Below are 20,008 nucleotides of genomic sequence, written 5' to 3'. Positions count from 1 at the left end.
TGACCATCCCTGTCCAACTGCAAAGGCTAAAGGGAAAAGTTTGCCCATTTAAGAAAACTGCTCACATGTAGGTTTCTGGGACAACCTCTAGGTGATGCTGTAGAGACCCCCTTCCCAAAGACTCCCCATTTCTTTCCCGGTGTTTTAGCCTCCCCCCTCCCCACGACTGCACTGCACTGCGCAAAGCCATCACAATCACTTCAAACATACTGGCTGTTGAAAAAAGCCTCAGAAACTAAGCTTCTCCAAGGTTCCAGGAGCCAAACAATGGCTTTTTACTTTTCATTCCAAATCATACTACAGATAGATGAGCTACACAAGAAAATACTAGCAGGTGCGGCAAAGCAACCAGGAGGCCAAAGAAGCTAAAGGACAGCGACCCCTGGGCCCTTTTCCCTCCCCGAGCCACTGTAGGGAACATTACTAAAGGTTAAAACCCATCCCAGTGCGTAAGTTAGAACTGTCAGATGAGCTCGGGAGATGTGGGACTACAGGGTGGGGCGGGCCCGCGACTAGCTCTCAGCAGCAGCACAGGCTCCATCTGGCATGTCAGCTCCTGCATCCGAGAATCTGATCGGAGATGGTGGAAGCGCAGGGGAAAACCGTGCAAGCGTCGGGGGGAGGGGGAAGCCTTAACGTTCGGATCCGATTAACCAGCTCCCGATCATGGTCCCCGCGCCCGGCACCTCTTCCGACTCGCAGCATCCCAACAGCCGCAGGAGGCAGGGGGCTGCCGGGCCGGGTGCTCCTGTCTCCCGCAGGGCCGGGCGAGGATGGGAAGCCAGCGGCTTTACCTGCGATGGACCAGGTCCAGCGGTAGAACTCCACAGTGTCGTTGAGAGCCGTGGACACTACGTTCAGGACGCTGCACGGCTCCGAGTCCAGGAGCCCCATCGCTGCGGCCAGCGGGCGCCGGCGGCGTTGGGAGGAGGGAGTGGAGACCCCGCTGGAGGGTGATCTCGGAGGCGCCGGTCGACCGACCGAGCGGCAGCCGGGGACCCCTCTAACGGTGGAGGCCCAGCTGCGTCTTCCCCTCCTCCTCTGCGCGCCGCGGTGCTGGGGGATGCGGCGGCGGCGGCGGCGAGCCGGGCAGAGGAGAAGGTACCGTCAAAGCTCCAGAAGGAGGAGCAGGAGGGGGGTGGGGGGAGTGGCGGAGGAGGAGGAAGAGATCCCTCCGTGAGCGCCAGGCGCTGCACCAGTCTGCCGCCGCGCGCCGCCGCCGCTCCAATCTCCTCCGCCGGCGTCACGTGGCCGCGCGCGCGGGGCGGAGGGCCGGCGCGCCCCTCCTCCCGCCCGCGTGCGGGGACTCTTGCGCAGGGATGCTGCAGCTTGGGGAACAGGGGGCGGAGGTAGGGGGGCGACGGGAGCCAGGGCTGCGCAGGCGCAGGCCGCCCCGCACCCTTCTTCCTGATCCACCTCTGCTTTCGCGGGAGCGCAGATCGAGACCCGGCGACTGCCCCTTGTCGTCTCCCCCGGGTCACCCCAGGCCCCTTCCCCGCCCCCCTCTCCCAGCAGGCCCCTGCGGAGGAACCCGCCGCTTTCCCACGGGTGACCTCGCATCCGCCTGGGATGCGTCCTAGGGAACTGGACAGGAAAAGGTGTTTTGTGGGCCAGAAGAGGGTAGCGACGTGCTTTGGGCCTTACCTGTAGTTCACGTCAATTTTCCTTGGGTTCTGCCTCCTTCCATTACACCTGCAAGGGCTTGTCACCATGAAAGGAAGTAACACAAGTCATCCCTTAAAATTGGTAAGGGGATATTTATTTTCAAGCAACAGTGATGGAGAATGGACTTTGGGGTCCACTCATTTACAAATTAGCAAATAATTTGATGAATGTTGCATGAGTTCAGCAGCCCCTGTTAAGGTGGAAAATAGTCAAAGCCATGTTTGTTAAATGAGTTTATAATAGTTAAATAAAGTCATTAGGAGTTCAAAGAAGAGAGAGGCCTTACAGTTAAAGTCTGCTTGCACCTGAAGGGGTTGTGGTGAATCTGACATTATCTGCTCAGGAAACGAGATACGCTAGGCGAAAGAGGGGAAAATATTTTTTTAATTAAAAAAAAAGTGTTTGAGAGTTCCCGTCGTGGATCAGCGGTACAGAATCCTACTAGTGTCCGTGAGGACTCGGGTTCTATCCCTGGCCTCACTCAGTGGGTTGCTTGAGCTGTGGTGTGGTGAGTTGTGTTTTAGTTTTCAGAAGCGCTCAGATTCTGTGTTGCTCTGGCTGTGGCACAGGCCAGCGTCTGCAGCTGGGGTTTAACCCCTAGCCCGGGAACTTCCGTGTCCCCAGGTGTGGCCTTAAAAAGACAAAAAAAAGGAAAAAAAAAAGGTATTTGGATAGTAATAAGAGGAGGGGAAGCAGCAAGATAATCCTACCCTTGAAAAGTGGATCCTGAAAAGTAGCAAAACTACACTAGGCTACAAACGGTTCATAATTTGATAGTTTCTGACATAGAGCAAGAGCTTTGAGAACAGCCCAATAACATTTTGCCTACTTGTATTTAAGCATGTCACCTACTTTTTGCGTAACCTTTTATCCAATTGTTGGTTTAGGATGCTCCATTTAAAGGCCAGGAAGTGCAGGTTGATTTCTTCTGCTCTTTGACACTCTTAAGATAATTCGTCATAGTTATTTATTTATTTTCCAGTTGACTGGTTATATGTTCTTTGACTTTATTTCCTAGGGGAAGCATCCTAGAGGATAAGAATTATTTTGGGTTCTTTGTTGAGGACCTACCCCAGTGCTATAAATAATAATTGATAAATATCTATCATGATGTCAAAAGGATAACATTTTTGAGAGCATTAAAAAAGGGCTATTATAAATGGCAGACACTTTACAGAAAGAAGAGATAATTAAAAGTAACTGATTTATTTGATCACAAGTAACCAGAGTCTTTATTAAATGCTCTATTTTCTTTGAAATTAACCAAATACAATGTTATTTATCAAATATATTTACTAGCTTAAAGGCTTTTTGGATTGAAATTATAGTTTCTCAAGTCTCAACCCAAAGTTATGTGTATCAGTCATATTCTAAAAGCTATTAACTATATTTTAAAAAAATCTAGTCAAGTGTCTATATTTGGAGAGCAGGTAATGATTATGCACTTGAGTAGATGGCCTAGCCAAGGATCAGATTAGTTTGAACTTCATCTAGCAAATTGATTACTACTTATATATTGTGAGACCCGGGATGCTTTTTATGTAGAACAAATCCCCACCCTCACTCCCATTCACACACACAAAACCTTCGCATCTTTACTTGTTTAATGTAATGTGAAATTCTTAAAACCATTACTGAGAGTATTTCCCCAGCTGCTCTTTTATAGCGAGGCCAACTGAGGTCCATCTGTTCACTAGGGGGCGCCTGTCACATATAAGAAAATCCTAGACAAGTGATGGCAAGTATGTCAGGAGTGGCACTTGAGTTTCCTCCCCACCCTACTGGATAGAATAGTATGTTTGCATTTAGGGGCTGTCCAGACCTACGCCAAGAACCAGAGCGCTAGAACTTACTATTACCCAGCATGGAAACTGACCTGCCAGTTCTCAGTTCACAAGTGGTTTACAAACTCCATTGGCTGACCACAAACAAAGCCTACATACTCAGTTTCTGCAAAGGAAAGGAGACCTGCATGTCCACTCACCTAGAGTGACAGCTGTCTCACCAAGATCATGATGGCATTGTGACAGAACAGAATCAAATACAAGCATCCATGGTATGTGCAAAGTTTTGAGAACAGAGTTCTTAGTTGGGGATTGAATACAACTGCAATACAGTTACCTATAAAAAGTAAAGAAGAGGATATGACTATAATAAAAATAGCAACTTTTTTTGTTATGTCTGGCTGCCCATACAGAGTTAACAACATAAATCAAACTATCCATTTTTTTCCCTGATGTTTTCACCTTTCTATGTTGTCCATCTTGTCAGCAGCCTATGCTTTCAAAGAAAGGTAAGCCTAGGAATCTGTTGAATGAGGAGTGAAAGGAAATAGTTTGATCAAGAAGAGCTGTAGAGAGACCCTAAATGTTATAGAAGTAAATTTTGCCAAGTGGATAATACTTACAGAGAATGGAGAAAAATCAATGGTAATACAAAGGGCTGTCTATTAGTTCCAGTCTTCTGTTTTATTTTGCTCACTATTCCTACTCCATAAAGATAAAAAGTAGTACCCATGGCATAATACAGGTTCTTAATCAATTTGGAATTGCAGTCTTTGCCTTTAAGGCATCTTTCATTTAAAAAATTTTTGGAGTTCCCTTGTGGCACAGCAGGTTAAGGACCTGGTGCTGTCACTGAAGTGGCTTGGGCTGCTGCTGTGGTGTGGGTTCCATTTCCAACCTGGGAACTTCCACATGTTGTGGGCATGGCCAAATAAATAAATAAATAATAAAATAAAAATTTTAAAATGTTTACTTTTTGTTACTTTGTATACAATTATTTTTAGTACATTTAGTGGGTATAGATTCTCCTAATAATTCATGAGTACTGAAAAAAACAATACAGTGAAGTGAAAATCCCTCATAATCCCATCTCTTTATTTTTCCAGATTTTTACATGCCTGTATAAACTCTTTTTTTTACATAAATGTTATCTATTATAATGGTATTCTATAATCTGCTTTCTAAAAACTTAACAATAGATCAGGAGCACTTTTTAATGTGAAAATATCAACTACTTAATATTCCATTTATGGCAATATCCTTATTTAGCCACCACAATTTAGATTTTTTCTAATTTGAGCTATTATGTCAATTTGATTATTAGTATCCCTGTATACACAATTTTGTGGACTTCTCTGATTATTCTCTTAGCATACATTTCTACAAGGGAAATCTCTGGGTCAAGGAGCTTTAATTTAAACATTTTGATACATGATGACTGATTTCCTCCTAGAAATGTATCAGTTCACAGTTCCTCCAAAACTTATGAAACTGTGCTCATTTTCCCACACCCTCTTCTTAGTGAGTCTAATTCCACTTTGTAATCATTACCAATCTGAAAGATAATGATATTTATTATTGCTTAATGGCTTATCACGTTTATTGGCCTTTCAGCTTCTTTCTTTTGAGAATTGCCTCTTTGTATTCCTTGCACTATTAGTTGTGTCTATTTTTCTTATTGATTTATGAGATTTTATGTAATGAAGTTATTAAAGTTTGCTATGTATGTTGCAAATGTATTTTCCCAGTCTATTTGTGTTTCACTGGATTTATTATAATAATTTTTAACTGCATATATTGTAGGCTGGGGATAAGTTAGGCTCACTCATGACCACCTCCACCAGAATGGCCTTTTTATAAAAAAAATTATAATTAATTCATAATATTTTATTTGTTTCAAGTATACAGCAAAGTAATTCAATTGTATGTATACATATATTCTTTTTCAGATTCTTTTCCATTATAAGATGTTGAGTATATAGCTCCCTGAGCTATACAATAGGTCTTTGTTGTTTACCTATTTTATACATGTGTGTATATGTTAATCCCAAACTCCAGATTTATCTCTCCTCCACTATCCCCTTTGGTTTCCATAAGTTTGTTTTCTATACCAGTGAGTCTATTTCTGTTTTGTAAATAAATTCATTTGTATCATTTTTTTAGATTCCACATGCAGTTGATATCATATGATATCTGTCTTTGTCTGACTTCACTCATGTTGCCACACATGCATTATTTCATTCTTTTTAATGGCTAATATTCCATTGTGTATATATACCACAACTTCTTTATCCATTCATCCATCAGTGGACATTTAGGTTGCTTCCATGTCTTGGCTACAGAATAGTGTTTTTCAAACTGTAACCTGATCTACACTTCTAGGAGAACATACTAGGAGTTCCTGCTATGGCGCAATGGGTTAAGAATCCCACTGTAGCATCTCAGGTCACTGTAGAGGTGCAGGTTTGACCCCAGGCCCAGCAGAGTGGGTTAAAGGATATTTTGTTGCCACAGCATACCTGATTCAATATCTGGCCCAGGAACTTCCATATGCCATAGGTTCGGCCATAAAAAAAGAAGAAAAGCACTAAAATGTGTGGGGTGCAGCTAAGCAGCCTTTAGAGGAAAATAAATAACTTAAAATACTTTTGCTAGACAAGAGGAAAGATTTACAATTAATGTTCTAAGCTTCTAACTTAAAGAGCTGGAGAGAAAACATAAATTGAAAGAAAGTAAAAGAAGTAAAATAATGGAGAGTTTAAAAGGAAATAGAAAATAGCCATTTGAGAAAATAAGCATGGACAACAGTATATTCTTTGAAAAGATTAAGAAAACTGATAAACCCTGAGTTAACCAATCAAAAAAAATTAGAGAATGAAAGAAGGATATTATCATAGGACCTGCAGTCAATAAAGGGATAATAAGGAAATATTATGAATAACTTTATGCTATAAGATTTAATAAATTAGATTCAGTGTACTTCCTTGAAAAGTGTAACTTATCAAAATCAAAACAAGAAGAAATGTAAATTTTGAATAGCCCTAAAATTATGAAAGAAATTAAGTTTACAATTTTAAAACGACCCAATAAGCTCCAGGCCTAGATAGCATCTTTGCCAAATTCTATGAAACATTTAAGAATGAAATAATACCAATTTTACACAGTTTTTTTTCAGAATATAAAGAAGATAACTCTTCCCAATTCATTATGTGATATCAGCATAACTCATATCAAAATCGAAAACTTGTGAGAAATGAAATTTATAGTCCAACATTCTTCATGAACAATGATGAAAAATCCTTTTAAAATTTATGAAATCAGGAAGTATCATGCACCCTGATTTCAAACTGTACTAGAAAGCTACAATAATCAAAATAGTATGGTACTAGTACAAAAACAGACACACTGATCAATGAAACAGAATAGAGAGCCCAGAAATGAACCTATGCTTATATGGTCAGTTAATCTATGACAAGAAGGCAAGAATATACAATGGGGGAAAAACAGCCTCTTCAATAAATGGTGTTGGGAAAACTGGACAGCCACATGCAAAGGAACCAAACTGGACTACTCTACTTCACCACAAACAAAATAAACCAAAAACAGATTAAAACTTAAATGTAAGGCCTAGAAGAAAACATAGCCAGTACACTCTTTGACATTGGTCTTAGCAATATTTTTTTGAATCTGTTTCCTCAGACATGGACATGAAAGCAAAAATAAATAAATGGGACTACCTCAAAGTAAAAAGCTTTTGCACAGCAAAGGAAACACAACAAAATGAAAGGCCACCCTACTGAGTGAGCTAGGGCATTTGCAAAGGATATATCTGATAAGGAGTTAATAGCCAAAATATACAAAGAACTCAAAAACAAACAAACAACCTGATTTAAAAATGGGCACTTTCGATGCTGAAGCCCAGGTTTGACCTTTAACCTGAGAACTGATATCCCACATTAAGCCACTGCAAACACACACGCACACAAATCAAAATTTTTTTAAAGTATGTGTTTAAAAAAAAAAGGCAAACAACCTGGGAGTTGCCTGGTGGTCTAGCTCTTGAGATTTGGCATTTGCACTATTGCAGGCTGTGTTTGGTCTCTGATCTGGGAACTGAGATCGCACATCAAGCCTCTGCAAGCTACAGCCAAAAACAATAATAACAATAAAATAAAAAATGGCCAGAGGACCTGAATAGATTTCTTTCCAAAGGACATGTGCAGATGGCCAACAGGCACATGAAAAAAAAGCTCAACATCATCGTTAGGGAAATGCAAATGAAAACTACAATGAGATATCACCTCACATATGCCAAAATGGCTATTACCAAAGAGACAAGAAATAACAAGTGTTGGCAAGGATGTGGAGAAAACAGAACACTTTTGCGCTGTTGGTGGGAATTTAAACTGGTGCAGCAACTTGGATCTCATTTAAATGAGGTCAGCCACCTAAAGTAGTATAAATATTCATTGAATTTTGGTTGCTACAGTTCCGGTAATTATTGAATCTGACTCTGACTCAGGTGCCATTCTCAAAAAATTGACAGGGTAGTAGAGAGATAAGTAAAAAGTGAGTATAATAAAGGTAGCAAGTGATGACAAATGACTCTTTCCTTACTATGTGACTTTGGAAGATGAGTTAGTTAATCTCACTGCTTCAGCCTTCGATGAATTAGATTCAGCAACATTTCTTATTTTACAATTAAGTAAATATAGTAATAATGATGATATTAATCTCAACAATAGCAACATTGGTGACAGATTAAGACAAGTATGGTGAGGTGCAGTGGAAACGGGAGCATCTCAACTGGGGATGTCAGTGGCTTATTAGAAACGGTAATAGCTAAAACATATGTCACCAATAAACTCATTCATGTGTTCATTCCAAAAACATTCAATGAGTTTTTACAAGGACTATCTCAACATTTTTTGAGATTCAAATCAAAAGTTACTTTCCTATCACATTTTTGCCTTCTATATCTTTTCTTTTTCTTTTAAATAATTGACATCATTCAATTTCATATCTGGAGCCAATGGGCATTCTTTTCTTTTTTTGGGGGGGGCCACGCCTGCCGCATATGGAAGTCCCCAGGCTAGGGGTCATATTGGAGCTCCAGCTGCTGGCCACAGCCACAGCCACGGGAATACAGGATCCAAGCTGTGTCTGTGATCTGCACCACAGCTCACAGCAATGCCAGATCCCTAACCCAGGGAGGGAGGCCAGAGATTGAACCTGTGTCCTCATGGAATCCAGTTGGGCTCATTACTGCTGAGCCACAATGAGAACTCCTCTAATGGGTATGCTCAAAATAAAAACGTCTTTGTGAATTGCAGTGTTGTCCTGGCCAGAGCATATACAGAATTAAATTGCAGGAGTTTGGGAGTGAATAGGACCCAAATGATCATAAAATTATCCCTAGTTATGAAGTCAAAATAGAAAGTGACAGAAATATTGTGCTCTTATGCCCTACTGAAAAGATCAGTTTACCAAAAAACTAAATCATGTCTATAAATAATGAGGCCTGTCTGGTAGAGCACAAACTGACAAATTTTAGTTGCCAAAGATGAGTTAGATTCAGCAACATTTCTTATTTTATGATTAAGACTTTGATCCCCAATAATATAAAAGATTTGCAAATAAAGGATGATATATGGATTAGTACTGGGCACAAAATCCACAAAACTGTGAGATATCTGGCTTCTTGGTAAATTTCTGGTGGTATGCATTTATTTATTCTTTTTTTTTCTTTTTTTTTTTTTTGGCCTGGAATAAATAAGAATAAAACCAAAGGAAAGCAATGTAATTTGAGCACATTTTCTTAGATTCTAACTTAGTAGCTTGCTCTTTTATTGATAGGATTTTCCTTAGGCACTTTGTCAGCCACAGATCATAGATGTTAAAAGCAATTAGGAAGAAAGTATGTTATAATAAAAAGCATCCTGGTCCAGGAATCAGGAGGCCTCAGTTCTGTTTGTATCTCTGGACCTAAGATGTGATGGCATGAGCAAGTCATTAGTCTCTTTTAGGTTCCCCTGATCTGATAAATGAAGATAATGCATTTCCTATCTTCTTCATTTAATTGTTGTGTGGATCAAATGAGATAATGGATATTAAAATATAGGTAAAGCATGGCATTTTTACCACTGAAATTTTTACCAGTAAATTTAAAGAGAGTAGGTTCTGAAGTTCCTACTGTGGCACAGTGGGTTAAGAATCTGATCTCTGGCCCAGTGGGTAAAAGGATCCGGTGTTGCTGAGCTGCAGTATAGGTTGCAGCTGTGGCCTGGATTCAGTCACTGGTTGGGAACTTCCTCATACCTTGGGTCATTAAAAAAAAAAAAGTGTTAAGTTCTTCGATGTAAATTGAAAAGTTTTTTGTCTTTTTTTTTTTTTTTCTGTCTTTTTTGCCTTTTCTAGGGCTGCATCTGAGGAATATGGTGGTTCCCAAGCTAGGGGTCTAATGGGAGCTGTAGCCGCTGGCCTACTCCAGAGCCACAGCAACGCAGGATCCGAGCCGCGTCTGTGACCTACACCACAGCTCATAGCGCTGGATCCTTAAACCACTGAGCGAGGCCAGGGATTGAACTGGCAACCTCATGGTTCCTAGTTGGATTCGTTAACCACTGCGCCACGACGGGAACTCCCTGAAAAGATTTTTTAAAAGCTATGTGGGAAGGAGCTCCCGTCGTGGCTCAGTGGTTAATGAATCTGACTAGGAACCATGAGGTTGTGGGTTCGGTCCCTGCCCTTGCTCAGTGGGTTAACGATCCGGTGTTGCTGTGAGCTGTGGTGTAGGTCACAGACGCGGCTCGGATCCTGCGTTGCCTTGGCTCTGGCGTAGGCCAGCGGCTACAGGTCCGATTAGGCCCCTAGCTGGGAACCTCCATATGCCGGGGGCATGGCCTTAGAAAAGACAAAAACAAACAAACAAACAAACAAAAAACAAAACTATTGTGGGAATACCTTGGTGGTATGGCAAGTTAAGGATCTGGTGTTGTCACTGCTTTGGCACAGGTTTGATCCTGAGCCCAGGAACTGGGAACTTCCACATGTCACAAGTGCAACTAAAACAATTTTAAAAACTATTGTGATATATCTCTCTTCATTAATAGTTGAATTGTGTTCTAAATTGTCTAAGCTGCACTTTAAGTACAAAAAAGAAAACACCATTGCTATTTCTTCCCATGGCAAAAAATTAGAGCGCTCTGGGTATTCTATAGTATATTCTCATGTTGGAAAAGCATACCCCAGTACCACAATACCAGGATAATTTAAATGGAATTTATAGATTTGGTCACAACAAATGTAATTTAGATAACTTAGGATTGTTCATTATTTTTATTGTTCTTAAAAAGAATAACATGAGCCATAACCTTTGATTAGATATGTAAACATTATTTTCTCTCTCACAGAGATCTTGAGGGATATACAAGGAAAAGAGAATATACGTTTTCTTTAGAATTTTTATCTGTTCCCTCACAACAAATACTTTTCTCTCTTGCCTCTATTTCTTGTATATCCAGTCACTTCATAGCAGATGAGAGAAACATACAATTCCTCCTACAAGTAGTCTTAAAAGGAGTGGCCCAATTAACATATACACACTACTATAAATAAAAAAGAAAAAAGGACCCTTGGTATAGCTCAGCACTATACTTAATCTTCTGTAATAAACTACATGGGAAAAGAATCTGAAAAGGAAAGGATATATGTATGTGTATCACTGATTCACTTTGCTGTACACCTGAAATTAATACAGCGTTGTAAGTGAAGTATACTCCAATATAAGACAAAAATTAAATTTGAAAAAAAGGAGAGGCCAAGAAGTGCTAGACAGTAATTCTCAGCCTTCTGGAAGAAGCAGACATGGATAACAGTCCTCAAAAGAGCTTTGGGGAGTTCCCTTGTGGCTTAGTCAGTTAAGGATCCAGCAATGTCACTGCTGTGGCTCTGGTGACAGGTGTGATTAGGGTTCGATCCCCAGCCTGGAAACTTCTGCAGGCCTTGGGTGTGGCCAAAATTTTTTTTTAATTAAAAAAAAAAAAGAGCAATCCTGAGAAACAAAAACCAAGCAGGAGGCATAACTTTCCCAGACTTCAAGAAATACTACAAAGCCACAGTCATCAAAACAGTGTGGTACTGGTATCAAAACAGACAGACAGACAGTCCAATGGAACAGAATAGAGAACCCAGAAATAAACCCTGACACCTATGGTCAATTAATCTTTGACAAGGGAGGCAAGAACATAAAATGGGAAAAAGAAAGTCTATTCAGCAAGCATTGCTGGGAAACCTGGACAGCTGCATGCAAAGCAATGAAATTAGAACACACCCTCACAACATGCACAAAAATAAACTCAAAATGGCTGAAAGACTTAAATATAAGGACATCATAAAACTCCTAGAAGAGAACATAGGCAAAACACTTTCTGACATCAACCTCATGAATATTTTCTCAGCTCAGTCTTCCAAAGCAATAGAAATAAGAGCAAAAATAAACCCATGGGACCTAATCAAACTGAAAATCTTTTGCACAGCAAAGGAAAGCAAAAGAAACCAAAAAGACAACTTTCAGAATGGGAGAAAATAGTTTCAAATAATGCAACAGACAAGGGCTTAATCTCTAGAATAAATAAGCAACTTATACAACTCAAGAGCAAAAAAGCCAATCAACCAATGGAAAAATGGGCAAAAGACCTGAATAGACATTTCTCCAAGGAAGATATACAGATGGCCAACAAACACATGAAACAATGCTCAACATCGCTGATTATAAGGAAATGCAAATCAAAACTACCATGAGATATCACCTCACACCAGTCAGAATGGCCATCATTAATAAATCCACAAATAACAAGTGCTGGAGGGGCTGTGGAGAAAAGGGAACCCTCCTGCACTGCTGGTGGGAATGTAAACTGGTACAGCCACCATGGAGAACAGTTTGGAGATACCTTAGAAATCTATACATAGACCTTCCATATGACCCAGCAATCCCACTCTTGGGCATCTATCTGGACAAAACTCTCCTTAAAAGAGACACATGCACCTGCATGTTCATTGCAGCACTATTCACAATAGCCAGGACATGGAAACAACCCAAATGTCCATCGACAGATGACTGGATTAGGAAGATGTGGTATGTGTATACACACACACACACACACACACACACACACACACAATGGAATACTACTCAGCCATAAAAAAGAATGCCATGATGCCATTTGCAGCAACATGGATGGAACTAGAGACTCTCATACTGAGTGAAATGAGTCAGAAAGACAAAGACAAATACAATATGATATCACTTACAACTGGAATCTAATATCCAGCACAAATGAACATCTCCTCAGAAAAGAAAATCATGGACTTGGAGAATAGACTTGTAGCTGCCCAATGGGAGAGGGAGGGAGTGGGAGGGATGGGGAGCTTGGAGTTACCAGATACAGCTTAGAATAGATTTACAAGGAGATCCTGCTGAGTAACATTGAGAACTATGTCTAGGAGTTCCCGTCGTGGCGCAGTGGTTAACGAATCCGACTAGGAACCATGAGGTTGCGGGTTCCGTCCCTGGCCTTGCTCAGTGGGTTAAGGATCCGGCGTTGCCGTGAGCTGTGGTGTAGGTTGCAGACGCGGCTCGGATCCCGCGTTGCTGCGGCTCTGGTGTAGGCTGGTGGCTACAGCACCAATTGGACCCCGCCTGGGAACCTCCATATGCCGCAAGAGCGGCCCAAGAAATGGCAAAAAGACAAAAAAAAAAAAAAAAAAAAAAAAAAAGAACTATGTCTAGATACTCATATTGCAACAGAACAAAGGGTGAGTGAAAAATGTATACACATAAGAATAACTTGATCCCCATGCTGTACAGCGGGGGAGAAAAAAAGAGCCTTGATTTGCAGCTGCATTGAGGAAGATAACACAAGCAGGTATTGCGTTCTAGAGGAAATAACTGGGAAAGCAAGGAGGAGGGCCTTAGAGAAGGATTGATTCTTATACAATAATGAGAATTATTTAAGGGTAGGTATGTGGTAGTAAGAACAGTGCCTGACTGCAAGGAGATTGTCAGTGTAGATGGCGAATGTTGAATGAGTGGATGAATGAATAGAAGGTATAAGAAATTTATCTAGAAAATATAGACTAAAGCAATATATTACAATCTCTTTTGGATTTGTTAATTTGGCAGGCTTGAGGATGGGGGCACGAATAACAGCTTGCCACTTGTGCGCGCGCGCACGCACACACACACACACCCCTATCTCTTGTCTGATTACCCGTAACAGTCTCCACTCCCGATAGTCATTTGGCAAAAATAAATAAGCCCAATGCACCATGGAGATTATTCACAATGCACTGAGCTTTACTGACTAGCTAGGAAGTAAAAGATTATAGCATATAAATATTTATAAAAATCTCTATTCACCATACTTAATACTTAAGCATTTTCTTCCAAATCCTGTAGCATTACAGATGTAACAAGAAGACATGTCCTTGGAGTAGGAATGTGGGGGCTGCAAAGTAAAGTTGAACAAAAACAAAGTCAGTAAGAATAAGAAGGAAAAAAGTAGAGTTCTTGTTGTGGCTCAGTGAGTTAAGAACACGACATTAAGTCCATGAGAATGTGGATTTGATCTCTCACCTACCTCAGTGGATTAAGGATCCAGCACTGCCACAAGCTGTGGCATAGGTCACAGATGTGGCTCAGATCTGGTGTTGCTGTGGCTGTGGTGTAGGCTTGCAGCTGCGGCTCAAATTCAACCCCTAGCCTGGGAACTTCCATATGCCTCAAGTTCGACCCTAAAAAAAAAAAAAAAAAAAAAAAGAAAAGAAAAAAAAGAAAGAAAGAAATATGATAACCAAACAACCAGAAGCAAGCAATGACTGCTTAAAATGTGTCAAGTCTGAAATATCCTTTATATGCCCTGACTGAATATGAATAACATAGCATCTGTTCTCATTTATATTATGCAGAAGAAATTGTGGGTATCCTGTAAAACTGCAGTTGAGTAGCAAGGAAATAAGCAGCTATGACAACATACCCATTCTTTTGTGATTTCTAATGTGACACTTCCTATTCCACAGGCTTTAAACTAAATTACATATAAGGAGATATGAGTGAAGGTAGCTTACATCAGAGGTAGCAAAATGTAATTCCTACAACTTTGATAAAAGAAAGGTAATTGAGTGACATTTTTGCGTCTTTTGACATAAATGCTCACCAATGAATGAAGGAATGAAAGGGGTAGAAAAGCCATAATTTTCCAACTGCCGTAGTAATAATTGATGCTGGCTAGATTATCCATGGATGCTAAAATTTATAGTTTAAAGAATTCTTAAGGAGCAGATTGGTCACAGACCTCGTCAGTTACAAAGGGAAAAACTAGCAGGTAGTACCTTCGCAAAAGGATCACATTAACATGCCCAATAAAGGGATGGACGGATGCCATGTGCCTTCGGCTTGGGGCACTGAAAAGGCCACCACCTGTGTAACATCATATGGCACCAGGTCTCTGAAAAGACAAGCAGAAAGCGGCTCTGGAGCTCCTCTTCCCAAGGCTCTCAGGGAAGCTACTAGGTTGACTCATAAAATGAAATGTGGGTGAAAGTTTTAGGAGTCATTCTGAGCAAAATGTATTGACAGCAAGTATTGCAGGGAGGCTGTATGTCCTCTCAGAAAACCACTCTGCACGTGGAAACAGTTCTCAGCTACTTGAGGAGCAGTAGTGTAACATTTTTGCACAGGGCCCTGGGCAAAAATTTCCATGGGCTTTGGGGCCAATTCAAACCTCTATGTGCCATTGCGACCAGAGTCCATACCCTCAGATGCTCATGCTTCACTGTCATGTCTTTCCTGGACGCTTTGACTGTGACACCACTTCTTGGTAAAAGAAATGTATCCTGGGCCAGTGCTTCTCAAACTTAAATGTGCATGCAAACCCTCTGGGGATCTTGTAGACTGCTGATTCCAATTTCGTTTGCCTAGTATGGCACCTGAGATTCTGCATTTCTAACACGTTCCTAGGTGATGCTAATGTTATTGGTCTGCAGAGCATCATTTTGAGGGTCCTTACACATCCTGTTTCTGCCTCCACAAAGTGATTACCTGTTATCATACAACAGGACTGATTTAGCTAAATTTTATGTATTGGCATGAAATTAAAGATATTCTGGCTAAAAGCCTCATGTTCAAGTTTTCTTGAATAGCATTTGTACCTGTATAACTTAAGTTAAACTGATTTTATGCCTATCAGTAATGAATATGCATGTAATTCTGTAACAGTCTCCTGTATGGCTGATCTTTTTTTCCAAATTAGATTGAGGATTTTGTTTTGAAAATGGCAGATGGTGCAAAACATTAGCATTCTGAATTCTTTCAGGATCAATCTGGACCACTTAGCAATGCAGCAAAAATTGGGCTTCTGCTAAAATACTAATTTTAGCATTTACTTTTCATTTGAGCCAGGGTTTGCAAACTGATAGCTCTTGGGCCCAATTCAGTCTATAGATGTGTTTTGTGTGGCATATATATTTGTTGTTATTTGTTGTTGTTGTTTGTTGGTTTGACATAGTATTTGACAATTAGGACCTCATCCATAAAAATACTTTGAAAATAGTAACCTTCCCTTGATCTGTTAACATGCTTAACTTTTTTTACTACAGAAAAAATTTTAAAGCACTAAAACATTGACTCTATATAATTCTTATGATTATATTGTTAAATGATTACATTAGGTGAAATCCAGAAGTAGAATAATGTAAGAAAAGAAATAACAGTGCTGTTTTTTTTTTTAAAAAAATCTATGAATTCAATGAAATGCAAATGCTAAGTATGGAAAGTAAAATCCATGCACTGAGGTTGATGATATCTTTAATTGATATTTAATTTCCAAAATATGCTCCCATTCTAAAAATTATTTATGAAAATGATACATTACAGTTTTCAATGATCTTGTGTTAGATGCCACATGAATGCCCCATGAATCATTCTTCCCAATATCCATGCTCTGGTGTGTCCCCTTCCAAAATGACTATGGCTTTGGCCTTGTGTCAGCGTTGGCCAAGGAGAACATCAAACATGATGCATCAAACAGATGCTTGATAAGTGTTTGCATGCTGAGGCTTTATATCAGCAAATAGCCCAATTTACTGCAATGTCACAAATATCTCCAAGTGCTAAGTCAGAACAATAATAATAATAACCACTAAGAGAGTCTGCATCTTTGTATCTAGATATTTCGCTACTCAAGGAAATCAGAAAATTAGTAACACTTAACGGAGTATGAGCCTTCCAAGTCAGGGCAGTCAGCAACCAAACCAATGCACTCCTTAGACCTGGCCTTGCCACGCTTAGAATCCTTAGAATGCTACTATGCTCACACAAAGGGGCCCATTTAACTTCCTTTAAGATGAAAGAAAGAAAGAAAGAAAGAAAGAAAGAAAGAAAGAAAGAAAGAAAGAAAGAAAGAAAGAAAGAAAGAAAGAAAGAAAGAAAGAAAATGGATAAAAAAATCCATTGTAGCTCAGGGGATTAAGGACCTGACCGTGCAGCAAGCTCTGACATGGGTTGCTGATGTGACCCAGTGATGCTGTGGCTGTGGCATAGGCTGGCAGCAGTAGCTCCGATTTGACCCCTAGCCTGGGAGCTTCCATGTGCCTCAGGTGCGTCCCTAAAAAGAAAAAAAAGTGTGATCTGTAATCATAAAGATTCACTCTTGTTTCTAACCCCATTCAGGCCACAAGTCTTCGGGACGTGCTTCTCCAAACTTTTACTCCATGACCTTTGAAACAAAAGGCACCTGAAGCCGTGAAGTTTTGTGGGTTGTGCAACTACCAACACTGGAAGTGGACACAGATTTAGAGGATAAGGGTGGTAGAAGTGTTGGCGTAAAAGAAGGACAAATTGGTTAACATGGCAAGTCTTCTCTTAACATCCTTCCCAGGGGTGTGTCTTTCTCCTGATTTATTTCACTTAGTATAACACTCTCGAGGAGTGGATGGCTAGTTTAATTTTTATGAAAATGTCTAATAACATTTAATTAAATTTAAAAAAATGAAGTCAACATTATTTAAATAAGTTTGATTTAAAATCTTCACATGTATTAATTAGAGTTTGTATTTTGACTTTTTTCTTTTTCAGCATATGGAAGTTCCCACGCTAGGGATAGAATCCAAGCCAGAGCTGCAACCTATACCACAGCTGCAGCAATGCGGATCCCTAACCCATTGTGGTGGGCCAGGGATTGAACTTGTGTCTCCACAGAGACAAGCTGGATCATTAACCCACTCTGCCACAGCAGGAACTCCAACTTTTAATTTTAATATATCATTTGAATATTTTGGAAAGGATAACTTGGAGAAGTATATGTAAAATAATTTTAATTTTATGTTTTTTACTGAAAATATATTCATTTTTTACTCCCTGAGTATAGTTACAAATAATTTTTAAATCTTTAGCTCTTTACTGTCAATAGAGCACAAATTATGTAAAAATCTTTTTTTTTTTTTTGTCTTTTTAGGGCTGCACCCGTGGCATATGGAGGTTCCCAGGCCAGGGGTCTAATTGGAGCTGTAGCCGCTGGCCTTCGCCAGAGCCACAGCAACTCGGGATCCAAGCCACATCTGTGACCTACACCACAGCTCACAGCAACGCCGGATCCTTAACCCATTGAGCAAGGCCAGGGACTGAACCCGCAGCCTCATAGTTTCTAGTCGGATTCATTAACCACTGAGCCATGACGGGAACTCCCAGATAATGTAAAAATCTTAATTAAAATCATTATAATGTGTCATCTTTTTCTAAGGAAAATGAGAACACTGGGGAGTTCCCATTGTGGTTCAGTGGGTTACAAACCCAACTACTATCCATGAGAACGTGGGTTTGATCCCTGGCCTCACTCAGCAGGTTAAGGATCTGCCTTTGCCATGAGCTGTGGTGTAGATTGCAGACTTGGCTCAGATCCCAAGTTGCTGTGGCTGTGGTGTAGACCAGCAGCTGCAGCTCTGATTTGACCCCTAGCCTGGGAACTTCCATATGCCTCAGGTGGTGCCCTAAAAAGAAAAAAAAAATCCAAACCAAAACACAATATAAACATGGATTTTGCCTTTGTTATTATGATGGATGCGCTGTTGGTTGCTATTGCAGTAGGAGGAAAGAATACATTTCATTTACAGCTTGTTAGGCTGACCTATACCATTTAAATATTTAGATAGATGACATGTGGGCCTCTATTTGTACTCTTGCTCTTTACCTTTTCTGATCTTAAAGAGGACCTGGTAACCAGAAAGTTCTAGGTGAAACAGGGTGTTCTCCATGGAACTGCACCACATATGGAGTTTCCACAATTTCTAGGGATCCTGAAAATATTCCATGGCCCTCTCAAGATCTATGTGACCCAAGCAGAGACTGTAGTCAGAATCATCTGCACATTTGCTCTTGGGTCTGGATGGAAAGGGATGGACCTAGGAAGCAGGTAGGGAAGAGAATGAACATGACAGTGTCCTGGCATATGTGCTTCCCTACTCCTGCCCTTTCTAGAGGCACTAACATCACCTGGTTGAAATTCGCTGAGGCAAGCTGAAAGCAAACTCAAACTTCTGCACTGTATGCCATCTAACAGCTGTGGTTCCAACTGTTGGTAGAAACTGGGTCAAAGGGTGGGGTAGATGGAAGTTGGGTTAGTATGCTAAGCCATCGGCCGGTGAACCATGTCTGAGGAGTGAGGCTCTTGGCGAACCCAAGGAAAGGTGGGAGCTCAGTTGTTTACTTGGCTCACGTGTTATTTAAATAGTACGTGGAAAGGAACAACCACAAACTGTATCAATCCAATAAAAATAAAGACTGCAGATTATGCCTACCTGTGGACAAGCCTGATTCAACTCTGGAAATGAATGGCTGTTCTCAGTGACAGAAACTGCAGATCTATGAATGATCATTTCATCAGAAATAAAAATAAACTAGAAAGGGAGTTCCCTGCTGGCTCAGAAGGTTGAAGATCCGGCAGTGTCACTGCTGTGGCTCTGGTTACAGCTGTGGTGAGGAGTCCATCTCTGGCCTAGGAATTTCCACATGCTGCCAGAGCAGCCCAAATAAATAAATAAATAAACTGGGAAGCAAAAACCAGGGTCCTCCTCCTAGTTTTGCTATTTCCCAGAGTCTAACCTAGAGCAAATCATCACACTGGTCTAAGCTTCCATCCTCTGCCTGCAAATGATGGGAAAAAAATTTGTGCTGCCTTTTTCTTAAACTGACGTGAGGATTAAATGAGATCATTTAAATGAAAGCACTTCTAAAATTATTATTTACACATATGTTTCACTGGCTATTTCCTTCAGGAAGTTAAGATCAACTGCTGTTATTACCCTTATCATTTTATATCAGTATAGGTTTATTTGATGTGATTATGTAGTAGGCTACGTTTCTTTCCCAAATGACAATTCAGAATTTGAAATTAGCAGCTATTAAATATCCAATTTCATTAAAATACCATTGATGTAATTTGATAGTGCTGAAGTACATTTTATAGTGTTAAAGTACAGAGAAATTTACATCTACTAGCATAAGG

The 20,008-nt window shown here is 40.4% G+C and overlaps 1 protein-coding gene across 2 annotated transcripts in view; it reads right to left on the bottom strand.

The window, feature by feature from the left end:
- ELOVL4 (ELOVL fatty acid elongase 4) overlaps window positions 1–1,254 on the bottom strand; it is a 32,192-nt gene extending 30,938 nt beyond the window's left edge. The window contains exon 1 of one of the 2 annotated variants that reach the window (XM_021092107.1): window positions 795–1,254. In XM_021092107.1, coding sequence (XP_020947766.1) covers window positions 795–894 — 100 coding nt within the window. In that variant the 5' untranslated portion in view covers window positions 895–1,254. The remainder of the gene's footprint in view (window positions 1–794) is intronic. The other variant, XM_021092097.1, reaches the window with a different exon arrangement.

The sequence above is a fragment of the Sus scrofa genome, chromosome 1 (assembly GCF_000003025.6).
Source record: "Sus scrofa isolate TJ Tabasco breed Duroc chromosome 1, Sscrofa11.1, whole genome shotgun sequence".
NCBI lineage: Eukaryota > Metazoa > Chordata > Mammalia > Artiodactyla > Suidae > Sus > Sus scrofa.
The sequence above is the reverse complement of the archived record's forward strand: the minus strand, read 5'-3'. Positions and strand labels throughout refer to the sequence as shown.